Source organism: Schistocerca americana, unplaced genomic scaffold (genome assembly GCF_021461395.2).
Source record: "Schistocerca americana isolate TAMUIC-IGC-003095 unplaced genomic scaffold, iqSchAmer2.1 HiC_scaffold_72, whole genome shotgun sequence".
Classification (NCBI taxonomy): domain Eukaryota; kingdom Metazoa; phylum Arthropoda; class Insecta; order Orthoptera; family Acrididae; genus Schistocerca; species Schistocerca americana.
The window spans coordinates 1,035,981-1,061,914 of record NW_025726478.1 but is presented as its reverse complement, the minus strand read 5'-3'; the positions used below and the strand labels follow the sequence as shown (position 1 = coordinate 1,061,914).

Genomic DNA, 25,934 nt, shown 5'->3' with positions numbered 1-25,934 from the left:
GCTGTAAAAATGTAGCAAAGGAAGATATCAATATTCTGTTCCACAGATACTTGTAATAATGGTACATCAAACTGTGTACATTACATTCATTCTGACAGATTTTGCAAAAAAGGGACATTTGTATTCACCTGGTTCAACAAATTTCAACTGTTTATAGAATGGTTGAAACGGATCTGAGCAGTATGGGACATAACATCTGAGGTCATCAGTCCCCTAGAACTTAGAACTACTTAAACCTAACTAACCTAAGGACATCACACACATCCATGCCCGAGGCAGGATCCGAACCTGCGACTGTAGCAGTCGCACGGTTCCGGACTAAAGCGCCTAGAACCGATCGACTACCGCGGCCGGCAACTGTTAATAGACAAAAACGTACAACTTCAATAAGCATTATAACGCATCTGTGTATCCATAAAAGATTCCTTAACAACTATGCCAAATTTAGTTACATTGCCCTGAAAACTTTCGACTTTAAACGTTTTTCCTCTCAGAGTATTGTAACTTCGCATATGTCTGCCGTTAAGTCAGTCTCTCTCTCTCTCTCTCTCTCTCTCTCTCTCTCTCCTTCTCAGCAGAATGTCCGATAAATTTTGCGGAGGAAGAGCATCACCCACAAATCTTGGCGGAATTTGAACCGTGAATGGCGACCTGCAGTGACTCACCGTCACCGCCTGCCCCGAGCGACAAGTGAACGTGTGGAGGGGAGGGGAGGGGGCAGAAGACTGCGCCCCGCCCCGCTCAACCGACCTCCACCAACCACTGAAACAGCTGACAGGACAGCAAGGTCACAACGTAACGTGTACCACCAAACGCCTCATCCAAATTCTCGACGGTTACGGATTTCGTCGTTATCGTCGAGTCTCTCATAATCCCAATCGAGTATACGACGACTATATGTTTAAGAACTTTTGGAGTGCGAAATCGTCATTGATCACAAACTTTTCTTTATTCGATGACCGACTTCGATACTTACACCTATATCAGACACGTCCAGGAAACACAAGAAGTGCACGCAAACTCACCAGCGACAGCCACTAGGTTGGGGCACAACGGGCCGACCTCGTAGCGGCACGAGTCAGCTGAAGCGCAACACGCACGCCTGCCTGCCTGCCTGCCTGCCTGCCTCATTAAACATGAAACCGACGACGCCACGATATACGAACACGTGCCACGTGCTAACGCCGCGGCCTCACCTGCTGCACCTGCAGCGTTCGGCCGCTGGCTTTCCCAACCTGCCCCCGCACTCTACAGTGGCAAAAGGAGACCTGTTCAAATTACTCTGTACCAGCTCCATTTCTATTACCTTACTAGCTGCTGCCGGCCACGGGTCGCTGTGCTTCAGTTCGGCGAAATGGGAGAGGAATAAAAGCGGAGGCACGCGGTTCTGATTTCTACAGGAACTGGATATACGTCCTCATCTCCTTCTCTCCCACCCCCCTCCCCCTCATTTCCTCTTGCCCCCTCTCTCTACCCATCCCCTTCTTTCCGTTCTCTGTGTCCGTTTACTCCCATCTCTTTGTTCATCTCTTCTCTCTGACCTTCAGCCTCGTTTATTATTATTATACACGTATGGGCCCAATAGGACCACGCGAGGTACAATCCATCAAAAAAATGGTTCAAATGGCTCTGAGCACTATGGGACTTAACATCTATGGTCATCAGTCCCCTAGAACTTAGAACTACTTAAACCTAACTAACCTACGGACAGCACACAACACCCAGCCATCACGAGGCAGAGAAAATCCCTGACCCCGCCGGGAATCGAACCCGGGAACCCGAGCGTGGGAAGCGAGAACGCTACCGCACGACCACGAGATGCGGGCTACAATCCATCAATGTCACTTTTGATGGCCTTCCTTTGTGTTAAAATTTGTTTCATCCTTTCAGAATGAAGTCTCTTTCGTCAGACCACTGTGTTCCAGTCCTGTTTTCTAATTTCCCTCAGGTCAACTTTACAAGCTCATATCTTTTGCTCGAATGTTTTTCTATCTATAACATCTGCCCGAGTTATACTGGCTACTTTAAGGTCCTCCTTAAGCGTAGGATCCATTTCATTGGCTCAGTTTTGGCCTTTACTTCCGTTTTCGTAGAATTCTACTATTTGATTTGTCACCCTAGTGGGTGCCATTCCTTTAATGTGCCCGTAAAATTTAAGTCTTCGTTTTCTCATATCTGTGTATTCTTCTCTTTCCCTATTACTTCTCCATCAGTAAATTTGGGGCTTCATATTTTCCTAACAATGTATCTTTCTTTTGAATTTCCTCTATACTCGTATATTTAAAATTAAAGTTTCTGCTCCATAAAGACATTCAGGTTCGATTACAGTGCTGTAATGCACAAGTTTACTGAATTTACAAAGGGATTTTTTATTGTACATATTTCGTGTTAATCTGAATGCAGCTGCCATTTTTTCCGGCGACCTTCGTTTGCAGCTTTTCCCAGACCGTTTTCTTGCACGGTTTCCCACGAGTATTTAACTGAGATACCCTTTTTATTTTTCCGTATTTTGTGTTCAAAAACTTTGGTGCTTGTTTGTTGCACATCACATACTCCGTTTATTCGAATGATATTTGTAGTCGTACTTTTTCCACAACTTCTTTGAGAATTTGAATTTGTTCTCGAGTTGTGGTAATATCCCTAGCGAAAATTGCCAGATCATCTGAAAAGGCGAGACAATCTACTCTAATATTACTTCTGCCTAACTTCATTGATCTATATTTTCACTCGACTTTTGCTTTCTGTCATCGCCTTTTCCAAAACACAGTTAAAAAGTAATGGGGAGAGTCCATCTGCCTGTCAGTTGTTTATTGTTATTTCAAATTCAGATTATGCAATGGCATTCTAATCGTACACTGATAAGCCATAAATACAACTTTTCTGTTCGCTAACAACGTCTTCCTATTATACATACATATTTGAGATTTTTGCTACAGTATTTCCCCTTCACATATTACACATATACTTATATATTATGTATACTGAAAATGCTTGTCCATGTGTTAAATGGAGTACTGTGTAAAAATATACACATTAAAATAGGTTCACGAAAACATGCGTGTATTCGAATGCAACGTTGTATCAAAACTTCAAAGCAATCGGTGAAGGACTTTTGTAGGCTTAAGACTTTTAACAAAGGAACATTTACAATTTTACATACATTTGCACCCGTAGTTATTACATACATACGTATATTTGTGTACTGTATGTGGCGCGCTCCAGTAGGCCTATAAAACCACGTCCGTATTAGAGTGCGACGTTGCGTCAAAGTTTCGAATAATTGCGATTTCGGACAAACGAACATTTTTCATTTTTATTTATGTGGCTGTAAATGTTCGTTTGTACAAAATCGTGTATCTCAAGTTCTTCACCCATTGCTTTGAAATTTTTACATAACATGGCATTCGAATACGTACGTGTTTTTATAGACCTACTGGACTGCCGTGTGGTATATATACACTCCTGGAAATAGAAAAAAGAACGCATTGACACCGGTGTGTCAGACCCACCATACTTGCTCCGGACACTGCGAGAGGGCTGTACAAGCAATGATCACACGCACGGCACAGCGGACACACCAGGAACCGCGGTGTTGGCCGTCGAATGGCGCTAGCTGCGCAGCATTTGCGCACCGCCGCCGTCAGTGTCAGCCAGTTTGCCGTGGCATACGGAGCTCCATCGCAGTCTTTAACACTGGTAGCATGCCGCGACAGCGTGGACGTGAACCGTATGTGCAGTTGACGGACTTTGAGCGAGGGCGTATAGTGGGCATGCGGGAGGCCGGGTGGACGTACCGCCGAATTGCTCAACACGTGGGGCGTGAGGTCTCCACAGTACATCGATGTTGTCGCCAGTGGTCGGCGGAAGGTGCACGTGCCCGTCGACCTGGGACCGGACCGCAGCGACGCACGGATGCACGCCAAGACCGTAGGATCCTACGCAGTGCCGTAGGGGACCGCACCGCCACTTCCCAGCAAATTAGGGACACTGTTGCTCCTGGGGTATCGGCGAGGACCATTCGCAACCGTCTCCATGAAGCTGGGCTACGGTCCCGCACACCGTTAGGCCGTCTTCCGCTAACGCCCCAACATCGTGCAGCCCGCCTCCAGTGGCGTCGCGACAGGCGTGAATGGAGGGACGAATGGAGACGTGTCTTCTTCAGCGATGAGAGTCGCTTCTTACTTGGTGCCAATGATTGTCGTATGCGTGTTTGGCGCCGTGCAGGTGAGCGCCACAATCAGGACTGCATACGACCGAGGCACACAGGGCCAACACCCGGCATCATGGTGTGGGGAGCGATCTCCTACACTGGCCGTACACCACTGGTGATCGTCGAGGGGACACTGAATAGTGCACGGTACATCCAAACCGTCATCGAATCCATCGTTCTACCATTCCTAGACCGGCAAGGGAACTTGCTGTTCCAACAGGACAATGCACGTCCGCATGTATCCCGTGCCACCCAACGTGCTCTAGAAGGTGTAAGTCAACTACCCTGGCCAGCAGGATCTCCGGATCTGTCCCCCATTGAGCATGTTTGGGACTGGATGAAGCGTCGTCTCACGCGGTCTGCACGTCCAGCACGAACGCTGGTCCAACTGAGGCGCCAGGTGGAAATGGCATGGCAAGCCGTTCCACAGGACTACATCCAGCATCTCTACGATCGTCTCCATGGGATAATAGCAGCCTGCATTGCTGCGAAAGGTGGATATACACTGTACTAGTGCCGACATTGTGCATGCTCTGTTGCCTGTGTTTATGTGCCTGTGGTTCTGTCAGTGTGATCATGTGATGTATCTGACCCCAGGAATGTGTCAATAAAGTTTCCCCTTCCTGGGACAATGAATTCACGGTGTTCTTATTTCAATTTCCAGGAGTATATATATATATATATATATATATATATATATATAAAGACATATATTGATATACCATATGGTAGTCCAGTGGTGTATAAAAACACACGCGCATTCGGACCCCATGTTGTGTCAAAATTTCAAAGGAATACGTGAAGAACATTCGGAGATTTACGATTTTGTGCAAATGAACAAGAGATTTTTGCTAACAACATCTACCCTTAATACACCGATGGGAAACAAATCTCAACAGCAATAAGGATTTGTGCAACATAAACAAAAGTTGAGAGGCGTGTTTGTACGTCTGAAACGTGACGTGTGTTAAAATTTCGCGCCAGTCGCTTAAGAATGTCGCTAGTAGCGGCACAATGAGGATGCAGACAGATGAGGTGAGGTACTGCTTTAAAGGCACGCCGTAACGGTCGTGAGCCTCTCTTACCTTTCAGAATGGACGTGTTAAGATGGAGTTAGCCAAGCCTTCAAGGCGACAAAGACACGGCATTATTAATATTGTACAATGTCGTGTATTACGGCTACGAGACGTTGGATATCCATATGCGACCTCAGTAATGTAGTCACTGTATGTCGGTGGTCACAGGAACGTAGGGTGACACGAAGACCGGGCTACGGACGGCCACCGCCGTATTCGGCGTATGGCTCTGTCGCACCGTGCTGCATCTGGAGCAGCGCTTGGCACCACAATGGCACGACCAACTGTTGCAGATCGGTTACTCCAAGGACAGCTCCGAGCCAGGCGTACCGTGCATTTCGCTCACCCCAAACCAACGCGATTTGCGACTTCAGAGGGGTCACTGGACGTCAGCGTGGAGCTGTGTTGTGCTTTCCGATGAAAGACGGCTCTGCCTGGCTGCCACTGACGATCCTGTATTGGTTAGGAGGCCGGTCGAGGGCCTGTGACGATGCTTCTGCGTGCTGCACACAATGGACCTACACCTGACCTTACAGTGTGGGGTGGACAGCAGGACCAGTCTCCTTTTTATCCCATTCACCCTGGTAATTTGCCATTCGTGAACGGCATTCCAGCAAGTGTTTTCCAACGGGACACGCTCGCGCACGCACCGCAAGCTGCACTGAGTGTCGCCGTGCTGCCTCGGCGTGCTCGATCGGATGGTAACTACGGTGTCAGCATTAACCGTCGCTGTATTGACCGACCGGATGCAACAGACGTGCAATTCCACTCCACAAACTGATATCCGGCACCTGTTCCATTCAACATTCTGGCAGTTACACCCGTTATTAATGATCAGCATCTTGGATTTGGAATGACTTATCTCCCGCTCCCATTAACCCTTTGATCTTGCAATATTAACCACTTAAATGTGTTTCCTAGACAAATATATTCCCGAAACTTCATTATTCTACACTAATTATTTATTTTGCCGTTGCTTTTTCCATTAGTGCATTTACACAATTTGGCGCTCCAGTGGGTGCGTACGAACATGCTCGTGTTCGAATGCGACGTTGTGTGAACTTTGAATGCAATCGGTGAGATACACGATTTTGAACCAACGAATATTTACATTTTCATTCGTACAGGTTAATTAAAAATTAGTACACCCGTTTAGAGATTTCCAATTCACTTAAGACTTTGTGTTTGAAAAATGCATGTGGAGTACACGAAACGATTACATTTACAGATGAATAGCACAGTCGGTTCTGAGGTACCGGGTATAGACACATGGTGGAACACGCATATCAGTTGGTAGCCTCCAAGAGCTAGGGCAGGCGCAGACTCTGGCTCGGAGTCGGTAGTACGGTCGGCGAACACGCTTGCTCGACCTGTAAGAGTTGCCGGTTGACGAGTAGCACCACACCCACACACGTTCGACTGGAGTCGGGTCGGGACATGGTGCTGGCCGGGCATGTCGCAGCACGTCCTGCTGGGACAACGCGTCACTTTCCGACAACTATGATCTGCAGCTACGGAGCGCCGGTGCGTCCCCTCCACAGACACCAAATGTGTACCGGAGTGTTTGTAGCACAGCCTGCCTAGGCTCTGGGGTGGGGCCAGTGCGTGTAGGACGAACGGACTCTACGAGATAGCGCTTATCAGTTGTGCGCCGTACGCGCAAACGACTGTCACTCGCGTGCAGGCAGAATCGGCTTTCGTCGCTGAAGACCGCGGAATACCATTCCGAGTGGTCCTCTGACGGCACCAGTGAGTGGAAGACGGGCAGGAGGTGAGAGTGCCGATAATCTCAGTGCTAATAGCCGGTTCGCAACAGTTGGTGGTGACACGTCCGGGCTCAGCAGCCCTCTTCTCTTATCCGTGCCATGTGCCACTGCTGCCCTGGCTGGCGTCTGTGATGCGCGGACGTGCAGAACCTCGCGTACGGGTGTGAGCAAGTTCACGCAGGTCGTCCAACTGGGAAGGGAGCGTGCCTCCAGTCGGGAGGCCTCAGTGTGCCGCCTTTCCCCGTCGCTGCGCTAGCCGCAGGAGGCACGGGCGCGGCTAGGCGGCACACTGAGGCCTCTGGCTGTGAGCATTCCCTGCTGCAGGGCAGACGCGACGCCATTATCACCCAGCCTACCATCCCCCACGTGGCACAATGCTGTCCAAGTCGTCTTCCCAGCTGCACTAATTTTCTTTTCCGGCAGTGTATATTCGCTTAGCAGGATTTTAATGTCCCTATCACTGTTTTCGAACACCCAGATGTAAACTGTGCCTGAAGGTTGGCTATTCTGTTCCCAAAAACAGTTTTGTAGACTTAATTTTTGCGATAATGTGTAAAAAGGTAGCTTCCTGCCGTATATCAGTTCCTTTAGCTAAATTATTTCACGAAAAAGTGACGATAAAAAATAATTAATAAAATCACTGAGATCAGCAGGTAAGACGCTGAAACACGTATAGCTTTGCAGAATTCTGGTACCAATTTGTCCAGTTTTCGTTTGCATTACGTAAATCGAGAGCTATAGTATCTCGGGAGGGAGGTGTGTGTGTGTTTCGGCGAGGTTCAGTCCTACTGTCCCGTACTACAAATGAACGCAGTGCCAGGTGTGAGCGGGCGAGGACGACGCCAGCGTGCGCAGACCGGCAGTTCGTTCCCACAACCACCCACTCGCTCGTGGCCTGTCTGCTCGACAAAACTTACACGGAAAAACTGCACAGTCCAAAATATGCCCAACAAGCCCCACCTGTATAACGGATCAGCCGGCTCGTCTTGGCAAAATCACTACCCGTCTCCAATTACCACTGTTATCAGCAAACTCTACTTGAGCCGTAAATGATACCGTTGCACTGTCATAAAATAACCAGCGGGTTACACTTCTCAGTCGGATACAAAAACCATCGAGACTTCGTGCGGAAAGAGTGTACATTCAGTACAAAATACCCGCAAACACACCCGTCCGAGAACTTTCCGAATCTACTCCAAGAGGTACGAGTTTACCATGTACTGCCCTCTAGTGCAATGCGAGAAGCCTAAAAAATACGTGGAATAATGTGATAGCTACTTATGACCACATTTCGAGCAAGTATTGCTGTCCGAATCGACAACTGAACCTTGGTGTCAGTCAACACAAAACTTATCCGAAAGACAAAAGTAATGGTTATGGTGGAGCCGCTCAATAATAATATCTACATGTATGTATTTTGTGTGTGTGTGTGTGTGTGTGTGTGTGTGTGTGTGTGTGTGTGTGTGTGAGGGTGGAAGCCGCACGGTGGCGGCACGCGGCCCGCTCCTCGCCATCGCCGATCGCCGGTGTGCCACGCCCTCGCTTCACTTCACCACACCACACGCTGCGGAGAGGCCCGGAATTTAGTCCCGGACACAGCCGCAAAGTGTAGTGATGCGGAACTTGTCGCCACCGCCTAGTGGCAGGCACACGAAAGTGGCACACACAGGAGTACACACAACTGCACGGGTCTGTTGCTGCTTATATATTTTCATTTTTTGTAGTAATTTTTACTATTGTTTTGAAATTATGTCGAACAGATGTCATCCGTATATTCTTCAAAAAACAACAAAGACTGTGTAAAAGGGAGAAAAACAAATAAAAGCCGCGCATAGACGGCTCGAAGGTCGGGAGCTAACTCGGCCGCGAATGCGGGTAGTCGCTGCACTTGTGGCGAGAAAAACATCACTCTCTTACGTTGTGGTTGTAGGCAGCCTACACAAATAGTTTTTCCTTTTATTATTTTGTTCCATTCATTATGTTTAGCTAATAATGCCAGTACATTCAAACCTTACAAGAGCATAATTGTTTCAATGTACCTGTACGTCCTTTTGCAGTAACGGACCCTGATTCCGAAGATCGAGTGGTAGGACAGCGGCAAGCAGGACGCCGACGTTTGCCGTGTGGCGTGGCAGCTGTGCGTACAGACACGTGTGCAACACTTACATCGATACGAGCACCATACGGTGTCAGCGATTAACCTCTCCGCCTACCCGCTGTCGTACGATGGCTCAGCCACTCAGCTGTTTCGCAGTGTTCTCGAGCCACCGGTGTAAACGTGTGCGTCGCGTAACACGTATACCACGGGGCAACGAAAGGTGTTGTGAAATACACTAACGTTTGTGGAAATTGCAACACGGAGAAGGAAACGCACGAATTCAATTAATTTAATACCGCAGATTAGGTACGTGACAAGGAAATGGTTCAAATGGCTCTGAGCACTATGGGACTTAACTACTGAGGTCATCAGTCCCCTAGAACTTAGAACTACTTAAACCTAACTAACCTAAGGACATCACACACATCCATGCCCGAGGCAGGACACGAACCTGTGACCGTAGCGGTCACGCGGTTCCAAACTGACGCGATTAGAACCGCACGGCCACACCGGCCGGCCGTGACAAGTAACAAGCCCTACTACTCAGTACGTTCGATGGGCGACATGTCTGGCGAACGTGCAGGCCACGAAGCAATGGGACGCGTCGCTCTTCAAAGAAGACCTGTACTTTCCTCGCAATATGTGGCGGGGCATTGTCCTTCTGAAATGTGGCCTGTGAAGCCGGCGGCGGTGGCCGAGCGGTTCTAGGCGCTTCAGTCCGGAACCGAGCGACCGCTACGGCCGCAGGTTCGAATCCTGCCTCGGGCACGGATGTGTGTGATGCACTTAGGTTAGTTAGGTTTCAGTAGTTCGAAGTTCTAGTGCACTGATGACCTCCGATAGTGCTCAGAGCCATTGGAACCATTTTGTGGCCTGTGAAGGTGCCTGAAGCAGGCGAGATCCGTTGTTGTAACCAATGGCGCCCCTGCTGTTTGTCCGTTACGCCGCTCCACAATGCAGTCCTCCAGGTTGCGCTCACCACGGTACCGCCGGACACACATGCTGTAGGAGACGTCGAAGCGGGACTCTTCCGAAAAGATTACATGTTGCCACTCAGCACCACAGTGACGGTGTTCACGTGCCCATTGCAGTGGGAGGAGCTCGTGGTTCCTGGACAATGGAAGCCGACGTGATGGCATGCGTGCAATCAGTCCAACCTGCAGCAGACGGCGACGAACCGTCGATGCAGACAAGTTCACACCTGTGACGAGCCAACACTGTGGATGACGCTGTACGGTCCGTAACGGCCATGCGGACAAAATGGCGGTCATCCCGTGCTGTGGTCACGTACCGTGGTCCAGTTCCCGCTCGTCGCTGCGTACGACCTTCCTCTATCCACTGCTTCCACACACGCATCACTGTCGTAGCAGCACGGCCTGTGCGAGCCGAAATGTCACGGTATGACAACCCCGTTTCCCGGAGACCGACCATTCTGCCCCTTTGGAACTCGCTGACACGCCGATACGGCTCCCTTTGACGTCGACGAGGCATACTGGCGCTCACCGCACTGTCTTCAGCTCGTGTGACAGCTCTGCACCGGCGACACGATAGGGCTCTGCTCAGCCTACGTGTACCCCATCTCACGGATCACACATATTGCCTGCACACCCGTCGCCACTTCCGCCAAGTGTGCCGCTATTCGGATGATTCCTTCTGGGTGTTGCACTTTTCACAAACGGCAGCCAATAATGAATAAATGAAGGAAATATAATCAACCCAGCAGTGAACAAAAATGATTCATTATTTACATCTGGACAATGTATCAGTAACAATTTGTAAATGAATACTTGGTTAATATTAATTACGCTCCGAGAACAACCGTACACAGTTACTTATCTTCAACTGTGTGATATTTTTTTTCCGTCTTCTTTTTTGTACACACTTTGCGCACTCTTGTTGGATGACGTAGGGTCCTTCTGTTTCAGTACCATTGGCATATCTCCGGTCGACAGTGGTCGTTGTCTTTTTTAATCTCGTGGCGGCACGATTTGCAATGATGCTTCCGCTATTTGAACTCGATGCTCACAAGGGAACCTCCCCATCGCACCCCCCCCCCCCCCCTCAGATTTAGTTATAAGTTGGCACAGTGGATAGGCCTTGAAAAACTGAACACAGATCAATCTAGAAAACAGGAAGAAGTTGTGTGGAACTATGAAAAAAATAAACAAAATATACAAACTGAGTAGTCGATGTGCAGCATAAGCAACATCAAGGACAACTTATGTGCAGGAGCGTCGTAGTCTCGTGGTTAGCGTGAGCAGCTGCAGAACGAAAGGTCCTTGGTTCAAATCCTCCCTCAAATGAATATTTTAATTTTTTACTTTCAGAGAATTATGTGACGCACATGCCGTCACGAGTGTCGTATAGAATATATCAGACGTGTTTTCCTGTGGAGGAATCGGTTGACCTATGACCTTGCGATCAAATGTTTTCGGTTCCCATTGGAGAGGCACGTCCTTTTCGTCTACTAATCGCACGGTTTTGCGGTGCGGTCGCAAAACACAGACACTAAACTTATTACAGTGAACAGAGACGTCAATGAACGAACGGACAGATCATAACTTTGCGAAAAAAAAAAGTAAATTTTTCACTTGATCCACGACTTGAACGAAGAACCTCTCGTTCCGCAGCTGCTTACGCTAACCACGGCACCACGGCACTCTTGAGTCTACGCTGTACATGAAGTTGCTTATCTTGCGCATGGACTACTCAGTTTGTATATTTTTCTTATTTTTTTCATAGTTCCACACAACTTCTTCCTGTTTTCTCGATTGATCTGTGTTCAGTTTTTCAAGGCCTATCCACTGTGCCAACTTATAACTAAATCTGAGGGGGGTGCGATGGGGAGGTTCCCTTGTCAGTATAATTGTGTTTCTTTTTCATATTATTTTTGTTCCAAAGAAAATATGAATTATAAAGTGCCATATCAAATACCTAAACAAAGATTTTCCGGCATCCTTTCAAATACTTCCACATAACAGGGAAACCCGCTGGTATCTGAACTCTTGAGTCAATACCGATCGCTTCCCTGTGGTCATCATCAATGCATTTCGCTTTGGAAGTAGGCTTTTGCTTACTTCCGTTTCCTTCAATCATGTGTACACTTCATCGCTTTGTAGAAATAACATCGATGCCAATTCATCTTTCCACTTCAATGCTGACATGCCATTGTAGCTTAACATGCATTCCCCTTTTTTAAATTTTGCTTTAACATAGCATATTTTTTTCTTTTAAAACGTACTGTCCCAACGACATTCGTTCCCTTTCCAACTTAAGTTACGAACAGTTTCGGTGAATAAAAGCAATTATCCATATACATGTAGTGTGATTTATTTAACACTGACTTCGATAACTCGATTACAACAGTATCAGGTGCATTGTAACGAAGATGTTTTATCGTTTTGTGAATATATTTTAAAATTAGAGCAATAGCACTATGCTGATTCGCTCAGTTTATAAAATTTTATATTTTAAATTGTTTACACGACACGTGTCCCTTTAATTTCATTAACTATTCACCGATCGCGATGTTCTCTTCTATTACAGTTTCTTCTTTGAATTTTTTATTAAAATAGTTTACCAAAGGCGTGACTACTTAATTATCCATCTCGTCAGCTAGATTCTTATTTGCAAAATGTAAACACCTAGTGATTTGCAAAAGTATTTCCGGAGGCACAGTTTTCCTAAATATAGGTGTTTCTATGATGGCTGTTTTAGACCAGTTCACCTGATTTTTTAAATTTTACTTGAACCATTATTATGGTTAATGCAAAGCATATTTCAATTTGATTACAACTGACAGTGATTCATGTCTCATCAGTTTTCTTTCTTGTGTTTTCACAGATCGTTGTTTGTTTTGTGTACCGATTCATTTTTGTAACATTGTTATCCCAAAACACATCGTCGAACGTCGCATAAAAGAAGTTTAACTCTCTAGTAGTTCCACCTAATCGCTCTGAAATTGGCGCTATTATGCCAGTAGTCTGCGTATACTGCCAGAGTACTGTTATTTTTTCTTTCCAAATTCAAATTTCGATGATTGACGACTGATAACTGTCTGATCTTAACTGATCAATCTTCTTAGACGTTTCCCTACAGGAAACACAACACCGCTACTGCCAGTGCCATTATCGACAGATTAGACCGGACCAGTGTGCGCAATAATGATAACAGACCTGGGACTCCTGTCATCACTATTAGATACAATGAAGTGGGATAGTGGTACGCACAGACTCAGGTGGCGGTAGTAGCGAGCGCACGCAGGCTGCAGAAGAGCACCGCACTGGCCAAGCTGCCGTCAGCGCTCAGGTGGTCCGTGTGAACAGGTTTCCACGTGACTATGGCCGCACGGCACGCATTAACAGACTTGGGAAGCGGAATGGGCCTTTCCATTTCGGAAGTGAATATTCCGCGGTCCACACGGTTGAGAGTGTGACGGGACTACCAATTTCAGGCTCACCCCTCACCACACACAACGCAGTGGCAGCCAGCCTTCAGTCAACGACCGGGAGCAGCGGCGTTTGCTTATGTCAGTGCTAACAGACAAGCAACAGTGCTCGAAATAACCGCGTAGAGCATTGTGGGACGTGTCCGTTAAGACAGTGCGGCGAAACTGGGCGTTAATGGACTACGGGAGCAGAGTGCCTCTGCTAACAGCACATCGCCTGCAGCGGCTGTCCGTAGCTCGAAACCGTGTCGGTCGGCCCCCGGGCGACCAGAAAACCGTCGCCCGGTCACACGACACCCAATTTCAGTTGACGGTAGGGTTCGAGTACGGCGCAGAAGCCGTGGATGTAAATAGTGAACGAGGCACTGTGCAAGCTGCTGTGTTCACATGAAATGGGGTGGGTGCTCTGGTCCAAGTGAACCTGTCATTGGCTGGAAAGAGATACGTTAAGCTTTTTGTAGACGAAAAAATGGTGGGATTTTTGTGGATGACGATGTCCCATGTCACCGAGCCAGAAATGATTGCGATTGGTTTGAAGAACATTTTGGACAAGTCGAGCGAATGATTTTGAAACCCAGGTCGCCCAACGTGAATGCCATCTAACATTTATGCGACATAATGGAGACGTCAATTCGGGCACCGGCAGCGGCAGCGGTTCCGCAATTGCGAACGGCTGTGGAGGATGAACGGTCCAGTATTTCTGCAGGGGAATTCCGACGCCGCGCCGAGGTGCTGCACTCGAGGAGGTCCGCCCCGATGTTGGGGCGCAGCCCGCCGCTTGCTGTCACCTCACTGTATACACACGAATATTAACAAACAAAATGAGTTTATTTCCATCAGATGGCAAATTTAAAGGCTTAATTTAAGGATTGTCGATTGAAGCAAATATCTGGAGAGTTGAACTACGAGGAACTAATATTGGAACGATGACGCAGAAAATACCGTGGGGACGGCGAACCAAAAGAGTGCGTTTTTAGAGGTAAAACACGCTGAAGATGGGACAAATGTAGTGAACAGGCTGCTTGTGCATCGTCTCCTGGAGCAACGCCGCGCGGTATGGGAGCCTTCCCGGATCGCATTGACGGAGCGTGCGTTAAAGACAGGTGGTAGCTTCTTTTGTATTATCGCGAAATAGCGAAGAAAGTGTCAGGGGGAGGATACGGTCGTTGTGGTGGCAATCATCAAAACAAATGCGTTTTTCGTTGCGGTTCCACTGAATATCAGTCGCGAAGGTTGCCGTCCGAATGTCGCACTACATAGTATGTGAGTAGTACAGCTTCTAGCAATCCGAGGATTTGGGTAGTGTGGCACCACTACTGACGCCTTCTAGCAATCCGAGGATTTCAGTAGTGTGGCACCACTAGTAACGCCTCCTCTCGTCCTTTGTGCAGGGAGGGGGGCAGCCTCAGCCTCTCAGCCTCCGGCCTGACTCGGACAGGGGGCGAGGGCGGCGTCGCCGGAGCCCTACTTGATCAATACTGTGCCGCGCCGCGCTGCCCCCGCACCCCTCCGCCGCCATCACCCTGCACAGCTGGGGCGTGGGACGGGACAGCCGGCGTGGCGTGGCGTGTCTAGCTCCCCCCCCCCCCCCCCCCCCAAAGAAAAGAAGAAAGAGCCAGTGTTGTGTCCGTACTGACGCTTAGCACGATACTCCGTACACTTGCGAGCGAGCGCACTCTCGACGGAGAGTGACTCCGACTGCAACTAAATGACGAAAATTCGGCAGTAGGTGCTCACTGCCATCTAACGACACGTCGATGGCAACGAACTCGATACTGCGTGCCCCAATTCTGGTTTATTAGGGAAGGAGGGAAGGGAGTGAGGCGAGAGCCGCGTCCGTCCCAAGTGCCACCGACGACGAGATCATCAGATACGGACGACACGAGTTGGGGATGTCGGCCAAAGGCCAAAGCTGCCGATGTGCACGGAAGAAGTGCAGATTATTGGAGCACGAGGAGGAGGAGATCAGCGTCTACCGTCCCGTCGACAACGATGTGATTAGAGACGGTTTATGGGAGGACGGATAAGGAAGTCGGCCGTGCCCCTCGAAAGGAACCGTCCCCGAATTTGCACGAAGCCATTTAGGAAAATCGCGGAAAACCTAAATCAGGAGGGCCGGATGTGGGTTTGAATCGTCGTCCTCCCGAATGCGAGCCCAGTGTGCTAACCACTGCGGCACCTCGCTCAGATTATCAGCTTCAATTACATCCTACGGAGTGACTCTCCACCTCTGGAAATGACCGCCACATCCTGGCTACACCGTGTAATAAGGGCCGTAAGCCGGTAAACGACTAGTGAGAACTGCACGCCCGTCGCTGTAGTGCCAGAGCGACTGTACCGTTCGCCTCTGTACCGCGGCCTCTGCTCTGTCCCCCCTGCCTGCCGGCCCTGCTCTGGAGACTGCTGCCTACTTCCGCGCATTCCCACAATTACTGCCCCGCAGCACGCTTTACGCCGATTAGATGCAACCTATTGAGCAGCTCTAGTCGATCAGGCTACTTGCCCACTCGCGGCCGTTTATCGGCTCCGACTCTACGCAAATACTAGAGGTGGGTAAAAAGTAGCGGCAACAGTGGAGGATGTGTGCCCGGTGGATGGAGGTGACGGCGGTGCGGTGCAGTGCAGTGCAGTGGGCGGGGCCAGTTCGAGCGCCCTGACACCGCGTTTAGGAATCGTCGGTCGAGGCTGGCGTGGCACGTGGCCCGAGTGCACGACACAGTGCTGTCAGGGACTGCGTGAGGCAGCGTTGCCGCAGTGCTTCGAGATGGCGCGGCTGTCATTCGGCATCGGGAAACGAAATTAACCGCCCTGTTCTCCTCGGCCAGAGAACGTGCTTAGTGAACCGGCTGGTACCAAAGTAACGGTCGCCGTGTGAACCGCAGTGTCGGCATATCCGCGGCTCGACGCTGCAACACTTTGTACCGCAGAGGCAGGTCGTCACTGCACGGTAGTGACGTCACCTCCGTCTCGCAAAGAGAAGAAAACGAGGGCACCTTCTGCAATGCGTCACGCCTCCTTCGTGACAAGGCAAGATTGCGTAGAGTGTTCCCCGTGCAGAATCTCCCGCGTACGTGGCGACCGGAAGTAGTGGAACAGTATTCACGCGAATACTACCTGTTCGCCAAAATGAAGGACCTCGGTGGTGACACGTGCCAGAACAAGACAGATGACACCGTCCGTGGCATACGGCGGTCCTCGCGAGACATCGAGAGACACGGGCGCACTCACTGTGTACGGCGCCTTCCTCGCGTGTGGGAGAATACGATCGCGAAACGGAGCAATCACATGAGGCCATATAATACAGTGACTGTACGTCGGTCGAGTCTAGTACGAATTACCGTGGTGTTAGTGCTACTTCTCACGCGACCCACGTGAAATCGTCGCGTCAATTGAATGACAGTCCCGGAGCTGGTTGCCCGTTGCTGCTGCATGGGGCAGCGTGAGGCGGGCGCGGCCCGCACACCTCACGCGCCGCTGCCCGGCTTCTACCCTCTGCACAGCGGTTCACTTTTCCGCTGTTCCAGCCCCTCTCTCGTACCTGCAAAGCTGACAGTACGTGCCTACAGCACGCAAGTCCGTACGTGCTCCAGCTACTCGGCAACACGTTTCTCGACGTATTACGATAGAACATACCGTATATCGTCGAAAACACCACCCTGTCGATGTAGGCGCGACACGACGTTTCGCTATTACGTAAACTAAATCGTGCTGCAGCATCGAGCCACGCTCTCGATACGCCCGAAACCCCAGCCTGGAGCAATGCTCCACAAGTAGCAGAGGAAACGACTCACGGGAGGGCCCTGTTCCACGACACAGGCCGTTCCGAGTGCAGGAGAGGCGGCTGTGAAGCAGCTACGGCGGCGGCGGCGGCGGCGGCTCCCAGCCGGGTAGCCCCTTCTGCGATTCATTTCCGCCGGCTGCTGCGCTCGATTGCCAATACTCCGTCCTGCTGCCCCCCCTCCCTCCCCCACTCCCCACCCGAAACCAGTTTTCCAAATGCCAAATTCTGTTTAGCACACCAATCTCTTCCCGGAAACTCGCAAACCCCGTTCCATCGTTCCCGACGTACCCTCAAAATCTACAACGTTCTGGAGCTCGTTCTTCGCGGCCAGTATCACGACAGACAAACACGACGCCGAACACCTCTGGCGTCAGTGTTTCCACTGCAGACAAATGACGGGAATAACACGTATCCGAACACTGCCGGGTGCCTCACACATCTCCTCCGAGTATGCGTCCAAAACGTAACTTCCTTTGTCGTTCTCGACAATCGGACGCCTGGCCGACAACATAAATCCTCCTTGGGAAACAGTCACCGACGAACCACGAATCCGGATCACGGCTGTACGTTTCCTCCGAGGGCTGCAGCAGCCCTCGCTCGTGTCCCCGTGTCGACGGACCGAGAAAATTCTTCCCCGTCACCGAGCTCCGCAGTGCTGCGGTTAGCACGCTGCACGGGGCCCGTCCATCTCCGTCCGGCCGCACACACTCAGCTCTTCCGAGGTTTCACCAAATATACTCACATCTTCCGATGTTTCGCCAAACCGGTTCAACCAATTTCCGGGGGGGAATTTCCGGAAGTGGCACGGAAAACCCGCTTCCGCGGCACCAAATTTACCCAGCTGTGAGGGCCGCACGACACAAACGTGAAGCTTTCTCAGACACACGTCTGCGTCCGCACCACTGTCAGCTTCAAACGCTTCTCAAACTTTTTCACCAGTACTGGCCACCACAAGCATTTGTTCCCAAGCGAAGAGACGTAACGAGACAAGGTTACATACGAAAATTCCAAATCGGTATGGAGAGCGTGTTAGCTAATAGGTTAGTACTTTCTTCAAAGACTGTTATTCGAAGCTTCACGTACAAGCTGAAACACTGTTGTATCGTAGCGACGACACGAACACGAAACAGACGTTAGGGGTCCTCTGGCACGCCGGCCGGAGTGACGGAGCGGTTCTAGCTGCTACAGCCTGGAACCGCGCGACCGCTACGGTCGCAGGTTCGAATCCTGCCTCGGGCATGGATGTGTGTGATGTCCTTAGGTTAGTTAGGTTTAAGTAGTTCTAAGTTCTAGGGGACTGATGACCTCAGAAATTAAGTCCCATAGGCCTCAGAGCCATTTGAACCATTTTTTTTCTTTCTTTTTTTCTCCTGTGGCACATTGTACGAACGACTCGCAGAATGAAGAAGACGGCGGTGAGTGCAAGTATATCCCCTTATTTCCTTATCGCAACTGCCAGGTCGTTTCACGTATGATGATTTGTCTGGTGCAGACGGCACATGTAATACGCACGCCGGCTCCTACACGTTCCAGCGAATGTGATGACAAGTACGTATACACCCCTGTACGTGAACAAGTCGAACGGTCTTCTGAACTGGTCCTGTGATCGAAAATAAAACGGCTGTGCTGTGGGGCCGCTACGGACGGCAATCAGCAGCCTTAAGAGAAGCAAGCCGCATCCTGCCGCCGTCCCGTACACTGTACTACCACTTCAGTTGGCTCGGCAGTGAAGCTCGCTCGAGTACTGCCGCAGCCACCACCGGGGCAGATTTGCACAACATCCTACTGACGTCAGCACTGCAGTTACTCGAGTCAGTGTAGGTTTTGAAATTATGAGTGCGTTGATCACAAATTGGTACCGTGAACATTATTACCCGTGAGCTAATGCTACCCATTCCACGTGACATTCCTGCAGAAACAACTTGAAATGAGGTCTGGAAAATATACGCGTGTACGCGTATACACGAATGAATCAGAATATTATCACCTTCTGCCTCATACCCGGCGTGTCCAACTTTGGCACGAATAACAGCGACGACGCGCCGTGCCACGGAATCTACGCGACCTTCCTGGGTTGTTGAAGGGAGCTGGCACCACACCTGCAAACAGGAGTCACGTAATTCCGGGGAGGAGGGTGACGAGCTCTGGCGAGCTCGATCGAGTTCAGACCTGGCGACGTGGTGGGCCAGCACATCAGCTGGAACTCCTCACTGAGCTCCTCAAACCACTACGTCACACTGCTGGCCTCGTGACACGGCGCACTGCCTCGTGGGAAAACATCACTGCCGGCGGGAAACACGGCTGTCACCAAGCGTTGTACGCGGACTACAACCAGTGGCGGTATCTCGCGCGAGCTGTGCTGGAGCCACGGGTGCCCACGTGGCTGCTCCCCCAGAGCACAGTGCAGACACGTGTCGAGGAGCTGTTCCCCTGCAAGGCGACGGAATCGCGCTCTCCCATCGGCACGACGACAACTATATGGGATCTACCAGACCGTGCAACGCTCTGCCACTGAGCCAACGTCCAGTGCCGATGGTCACGTGACCGTGTCAGTCGTAGTCGTGCTGTTAACATTGCCAGATGTATGGGCCGACGGCTGCGGGGGCCCGTCGTTACGAATGTTGGGTGCACCGTGTGTTCACACTTGTGCTGTGCCCGGCATTAAAGTCTGATGTTAGATCGGCCACAGTTCGCCGCCTCTTCTGCTTTACCCGCCTGTCCAGCCTGCGACGTCCGACATCTGCAATAAGGTACGGTCGGCCGTGGTTTTACCTCTGTTTCGCCACGTGTTGAGGACACTCACCACAGCACTCCTCGAGCGCCCGAGCCTTCCCCGTCCTACACGGCGACAGCGGGCTCACCGTTCGTGCGTGTGACGCCAGTACCCACCGCCTGGTCGTGGTGGTGGTGACGCTGGCGAGCGCAGGCCGCCGCCGCCGCCGCTCCTCTCCGAGCGCCCCGGCCCAGTCGCCACTGCAGCCGAAGATCGATGAAGCCGGATTTCAAAAACTCGTCTCCTTTCTGCTAACATGCGCACTTTACCTCCGACGAACGTTTCAAGCGCAGGGTTAAACCCTACAAAGATAAATCCGTACAAATTATAAAACCGGATGTACTTTAAGTATGTTCCACATCTTCTCTTAAACCACTGGGCCTATTTCACCCGAGCTTGGTAAACGTAGCATAAACTGTCGAAACAACTACTTCTCAGGTAAAAACAACGAAACAGCTGTGTTGCCCACGACGAAAAAACCTACGCTTCAGTTATCCAATATTTGACATTGAGAGCACTTAAAGACTTGCAAGAGACTTTACACATAATTTCAAATCTTAATGAAATTTTTTCTCGCTGACGTCTCAAAACAATGAAAGGGAAAAAAAAAGACCTCGTCGCTTACTGGATTTTCGCTTTTCGTGTGGTAAAAAAACTGCCACATGCAGCTTGAAGTTTCAATTTATTACTTATCTAGTAACGGGGTATTCGCAACGCATTTCGCAGGCAGTATCAACATTCCGCGCTCCGCGTGAGAAGCTGCCGCAGCGTCCGTGACGTTCTAATGTATTATTTTTTTACAACTAATTCACAGCACATTTCGCAGACAGTGGGCACATATACGACTGATTTATCTGCAAAATTAGATCATTGTACAGTATACAGTTCAGGAGATGCAATGTCATAAATATTAAGCTGCGTGGAAATGAAATTGCTGGTTAAAATTTCCTAGACATACAGGCCAAATGTGTGTACAAAAACGCGTGAAATGTGTTAAATATGTTTTACATGTCTTATGTGAGAAAAGCCACTGGTAAAAACCTCATACTAAACCTCTGCAACTATTTCAATCAGATTTGGTACACATCTAGAAAGAAATATCGTATCTCTTACTGGGACGATTGTGGTGACGTGGAAAGAGAAGGGAGGACGAAGAGATGGGAACACAGCGAGGGCGATGAAGGAGACAGGCAGAGGTAGGACGAGGAGGAGGAGGAACCGGAGACAGAGAGAGAGAGAGATGGGAGAGAGATGTGCTGGAAGAGATGAACGGACGGAGAGGCAGCAGCAAATAGGCAACAAAAAAGAGCAGAAGATCGACAGAGAGAGGCGAGAGTTCGAGACGGACACAGAAAGGAAAGGGCAGGAGGAGACGAAATGAGAAGCGGAGGCAGGACGTGGACAGAGAGCGGCCGGAGGAGGAGATGCTCTAACGACTGGAATAAAAAAGTACGCGGGCAATGCCGGCTTTCACAGCGAGCAAAGAAACTGAGAAATTGATGTCCTTCCACGTGGACTCACGATTGTAGCACGCATCCACCGGGCCAGGGATTTTGTTGAGCTTTCCATGATTATAGAGCGCACTTTCGTATAACATACGCTGCTCTGTAACGACGCTCTACCCCGACGTTCAAAATTTTATCGAGTGTGAAGAACCCGACGTTGGAGCGGCAGCTGGCGAGAAGCAACGTAAATGCAACTATAAGCTGTACCCTCCTCTGGCCAGTATTCCGGCAACTACTTGTACAGCTACAACGGAAGGCTTTTCTTCAGAAAGGAACAACAATAATGATGCTTCCATCGTTCTCGGGTGTACTGCCGGGTCCAAAAGCCGAAGTCTACCATATCAATAATATAATGATGATCATCCTTATGTATTTGTTGGCAGATGAATCGCGTTATAATAAGAAATCGTGATTGAATGAACATTTGTGGATGCATTCGCGGGCGTATTCAAAGGTTATCGCAATGGCGTCATTAAACTTACGAGTGTTGTTTCACATCGGCTAGCCGATTGCGTTACGGTTGTGGTGGTCCATGACAAAAAGCACCAAAACCATACCACGAACTTGACTCAGGCCATTTTCAGACGGACGCGTCTGACTTTATCAGCATGGCGGGAAAAAAACCACGCACACACCACATTAGCACTCAAAAACAGTGGCTGTTCGTACACACTTATTTACGCAACCCGTGCTTCTAACACAGGTACGACCACTGGGACTGTCAACAGAGGCAGTACCTGACACCGAACAGTAGCGGAATGTTCCTGACATGCAACCATGAACAATCATTCTGCAATCGCTTCAGGAAATTTTTAAGCTGACTATGGAAGTATAAATCGCAATGTAGGGACAGAGGTGTCACGATTAGTTGTAGTAGTACGCAGATTATACCACGTGGCGAATGCACCACTATGTTTCTCATTAGGCGAATAATTGGGGTGAAAGGATAGGAAACAGGTTGGAAAAGAGGCCGGAGGGAAATTTGCAGGCGCACGAGGCACTGAAGCTGTGCGACGGTCAGAGCTGAAAATCTGTGCACGAACGGGACTCGAACCCAGATGCTCCGCTTTTCTACAGCGGTTGCCTTAACCGCCTCCCTGACACGTTTTCCGCCAGACCCAAACTCCCAACCTGTCGCTCTCCGCACCTACGCATTAACTCCCCGATTACCGTAGGAGTTGGGACGTCGATTGTGCATCCGCAGTACAACTTTTTCATCAAACAGCTCTCACGCCCATAGACTTGTAGATTTAAGACCTGTCGTACCTACGTTTACCGTCACGGCCGTCCCTTTGCGATGAGACACGACTGGCTGCAGCGACACACATGTTTAGCGGAAAGCTAGCGAGCAAAGAACAGGAGGCAGCTGGGACCGCTTTTACCAGAGTACTGCCGCCGGCTGCTGAGTGATCCACGGCCAGCTGCTACCGGAAGCACCGAACGTCTAGCTACACTCCAAATCAAACTTCTCTACTGGCCAACTGCAGCCGGTGGACAGTGTATCGATCAAAGTGTCATCGCCAGTCAGAGGACGAGCAGTGGACTACGCAATCCGCGTCGGGGAAGCAACCGGGAAGCCGTCGCGGTGCAGGAACACAGCCCGCGGCTACTCACCGCGGCAGCAGGCGCAGCCATTGCAAAGGATACATTTCCTGGAAGAAGTCCAGGTGCGGCGGCTGGAGGATGTCCAACGCGGACAGCACCTGCAACAAGCCAACAAAAGGCGGCATCAGTACAATACAAGGCGGCCAGGCCCCACTGCCACAACTACGTCCTTTCTGGGAAACGAATGGTGCCTTTTTCACACAGGAAGAATACACTGAAAGAAATGCACTGTCAAAATTTTAGCTGCCAAAGCACACTGCAAATAATTTTAAAAAATGTTACAGTTATCCATTTTTGTCGCACGAAGAACCGTTTATACCAGCGCTTCGTACTACCCTTTCTTCCTAGCCGCGAATCGGCGAGTTTTAAAAACTTACACCGTACCAAAATTGTATCAAAGCATTAACTTTTTGAATGTCTTGCGCAGTTTACATAGTCAGCTGAACTGCTCAAGTTTTAACTGAAACATAAGTGACTTACAGAGAAAACAAAATCGAGGCAGTGTCTGATGTCATTCCACAGATGTTTTCCGTCAATCGGAGCTTTAATTTAATTATTATGGATATTAAATGAGCTGCAAATCGGAGCGAATGGTAACTGTTAACAACTAACAACTGTGTCAGACAAATCATCAAGTGAAATTGGCTTTCAAATTACGGTCGCGCTGTTCCGCGTTATCTGTTAACCAAAGCGCCGTCAATCTAAGGTACGTGCCTGCAGGGCCACAGCTGGACAAACTTTTGTAACGGCACCAGAGCCTTCTCAGCCCACAGCAGTCAATTACGACAAAAATTGATTCTTCAGAACCTTGTTTTAAACGTCAGCTTTAAATAAATGCTGCCTGAACTGTCAATTTACTGACTGAATGTACTGTATTTGAATAGATACAAACATCAGCTCATACCATTAATAACAAATTAATAATAATAATAATAATAATAATAATAATAATAATAATAATAATAATACACCAGCTATAATAATAATAAACCATACATAACGTCTGAGAAAGGAAAGATAATAATAATAATAACAATAATAAATTAATAATAATTACTCAAATAAACAAGCCTAACTTTTAGTAAGAAATCTTTACAGCTTGGAAACCTTCGCAGCATACTTCGTTATCTTGATTTGAAAAGTCTCGTTCAGACTTTCAATATCAGCTGTAGATGGAACCGTCAATCATCTACTCTTGCAATGAATGAAGTTATCCACTACATCGCTGAAGCTCATTTTAGATGTAAATTAATGCTATATTGATAACGGTGCTAGATGATTTAATCCTCTCTCACCACAAGCAAGTAACTGGTAGGGTAATAAAAATCCCGAGTTCGAGAAATACGGATTGTAACTTCAACTTATAAATTTCATTTAGAAGGAGCCCTTTGTTTTTTGTTTCGTCAAATCTGGAAACGCAGCGGCACGGACTGACTTAACATTAGTATTTCTTTGACAAGATTATTACTAAGATCATCAGGATAAGTTCTAAATAATTTCTTAGTCGTATCACGATGATCCAAATTTGTGCTGGAGGCATGAATTAAAAAAACGCCTTCAGTCACAACTTTTAGTGTTTTATTACGTACACGATGCACTTCGGACCCTGTGGCTCCATCATCAGGTGTAATTTGTCTTAATACATCATTTATTTTTTCTCTTGAATGAGGTGGAATGCATATTTCTGTCACGAAAGGGTCTGATGTTAGGTTATGAATTTCGTAAGACAAAAGCGGAAAATATGTGCGAAATAGTGGAAAAGATGAACAGTGGTTCCGCTTTTGACTTATGAAATCCACACCCTAACATCAGACCTTTTCGTGACAGGAATATGCATTTCACCCCATTCAAGAGAAAAAATAAATGATGTCTTAAGACAAATTCCACCTGCTGAGGAACCCACAGGGTTCTATTGGGGTTTGCTCGTAACAACTCCATGCTAAATCATTATTTTCATGTTCAAGAAGAATATAGTTCTTTCCACGTCGTTTTCCTGTCGTCAAATCTTTCATGCAATTTACCTAACGTATTTGCGACAGGCTTTTTGGGATAATTCTGAAAGCGTGGCCAACAAGAGGGCTTTTCCTGCTGTTCAATACACATTAACCAATGCCTTTTTACTTCAAATTTGCTTGGAATCTAAGTGATGCTTAGTAAATTTTGTACTTGGTTCGTCTACAACTGTTGAAATATTCGAAGGTCAACGTCCCTACCGCTGTTATTAAACGGATACGGCCATTGCCCAGGAACAGTTGGATTCTGCACAGTCGGACTTTGGTCCGCTTACCTCTCCTTCATCAGGCGGCATCAGATGCTGTTAATTTAGGTGTTTGCTGAGAGCAAGTTTCCGTTTCTGCGTATGTTGAAGTGTTACAAATGGCGATGGTTTATCTTTTGGCACAAAATAGCTACCAATTAGTTTTTTCAACTTTCTCTAGCTCTTTCGCAAACTTTTAATCGCGTTTACGTGGAAAACCCAACATTATCCTGGAAAAAGATGATTAAAGTACCTACTAAAACACGTCTACAGGAATAAGAAAAGCTTCAAATAACACTGAAAGTAGTGGTACTAAATTATTTTTTAAAATTTTGTAACCTACCTCAAATAAAACAATACAGTGTACCTGCAGGAGCAATGATGGCTAATTTTCACGAAAACGTCTCGCGCACTGC

The 25,934-nt window shown here is 48.7% G+C and overlaps 1 protein-coding gene across 2 annotated transcripts in view; it reads right to left on the bottom strand.

The window, feature by feature from the left end:
* The window catches only part of LOC124589659 (serine/threonine-protein kinase NLK-like), a 443,634-nt gene that overhangs the window by 135,811 nt on the left and 281,889 nt on the right, over positions 1-25,934 (bottom strand). For both annotated transcript variants that reach the window (XR_006976165.1, XM_047131572.1), the window contains exon 3: positions 23,304-23,359. Coding sequence is in view for 1 of the 2 variants with exons in the window: in XM_047131572.1 (XP_046987528.1) it covers positions 23,304-23,359 (56 nt within the window). In the remaining variant the exon portion in view is untranslated. The remainder of the gene's footprint in view (positions 1-23,303; positions 23,360-25,934) is intronic.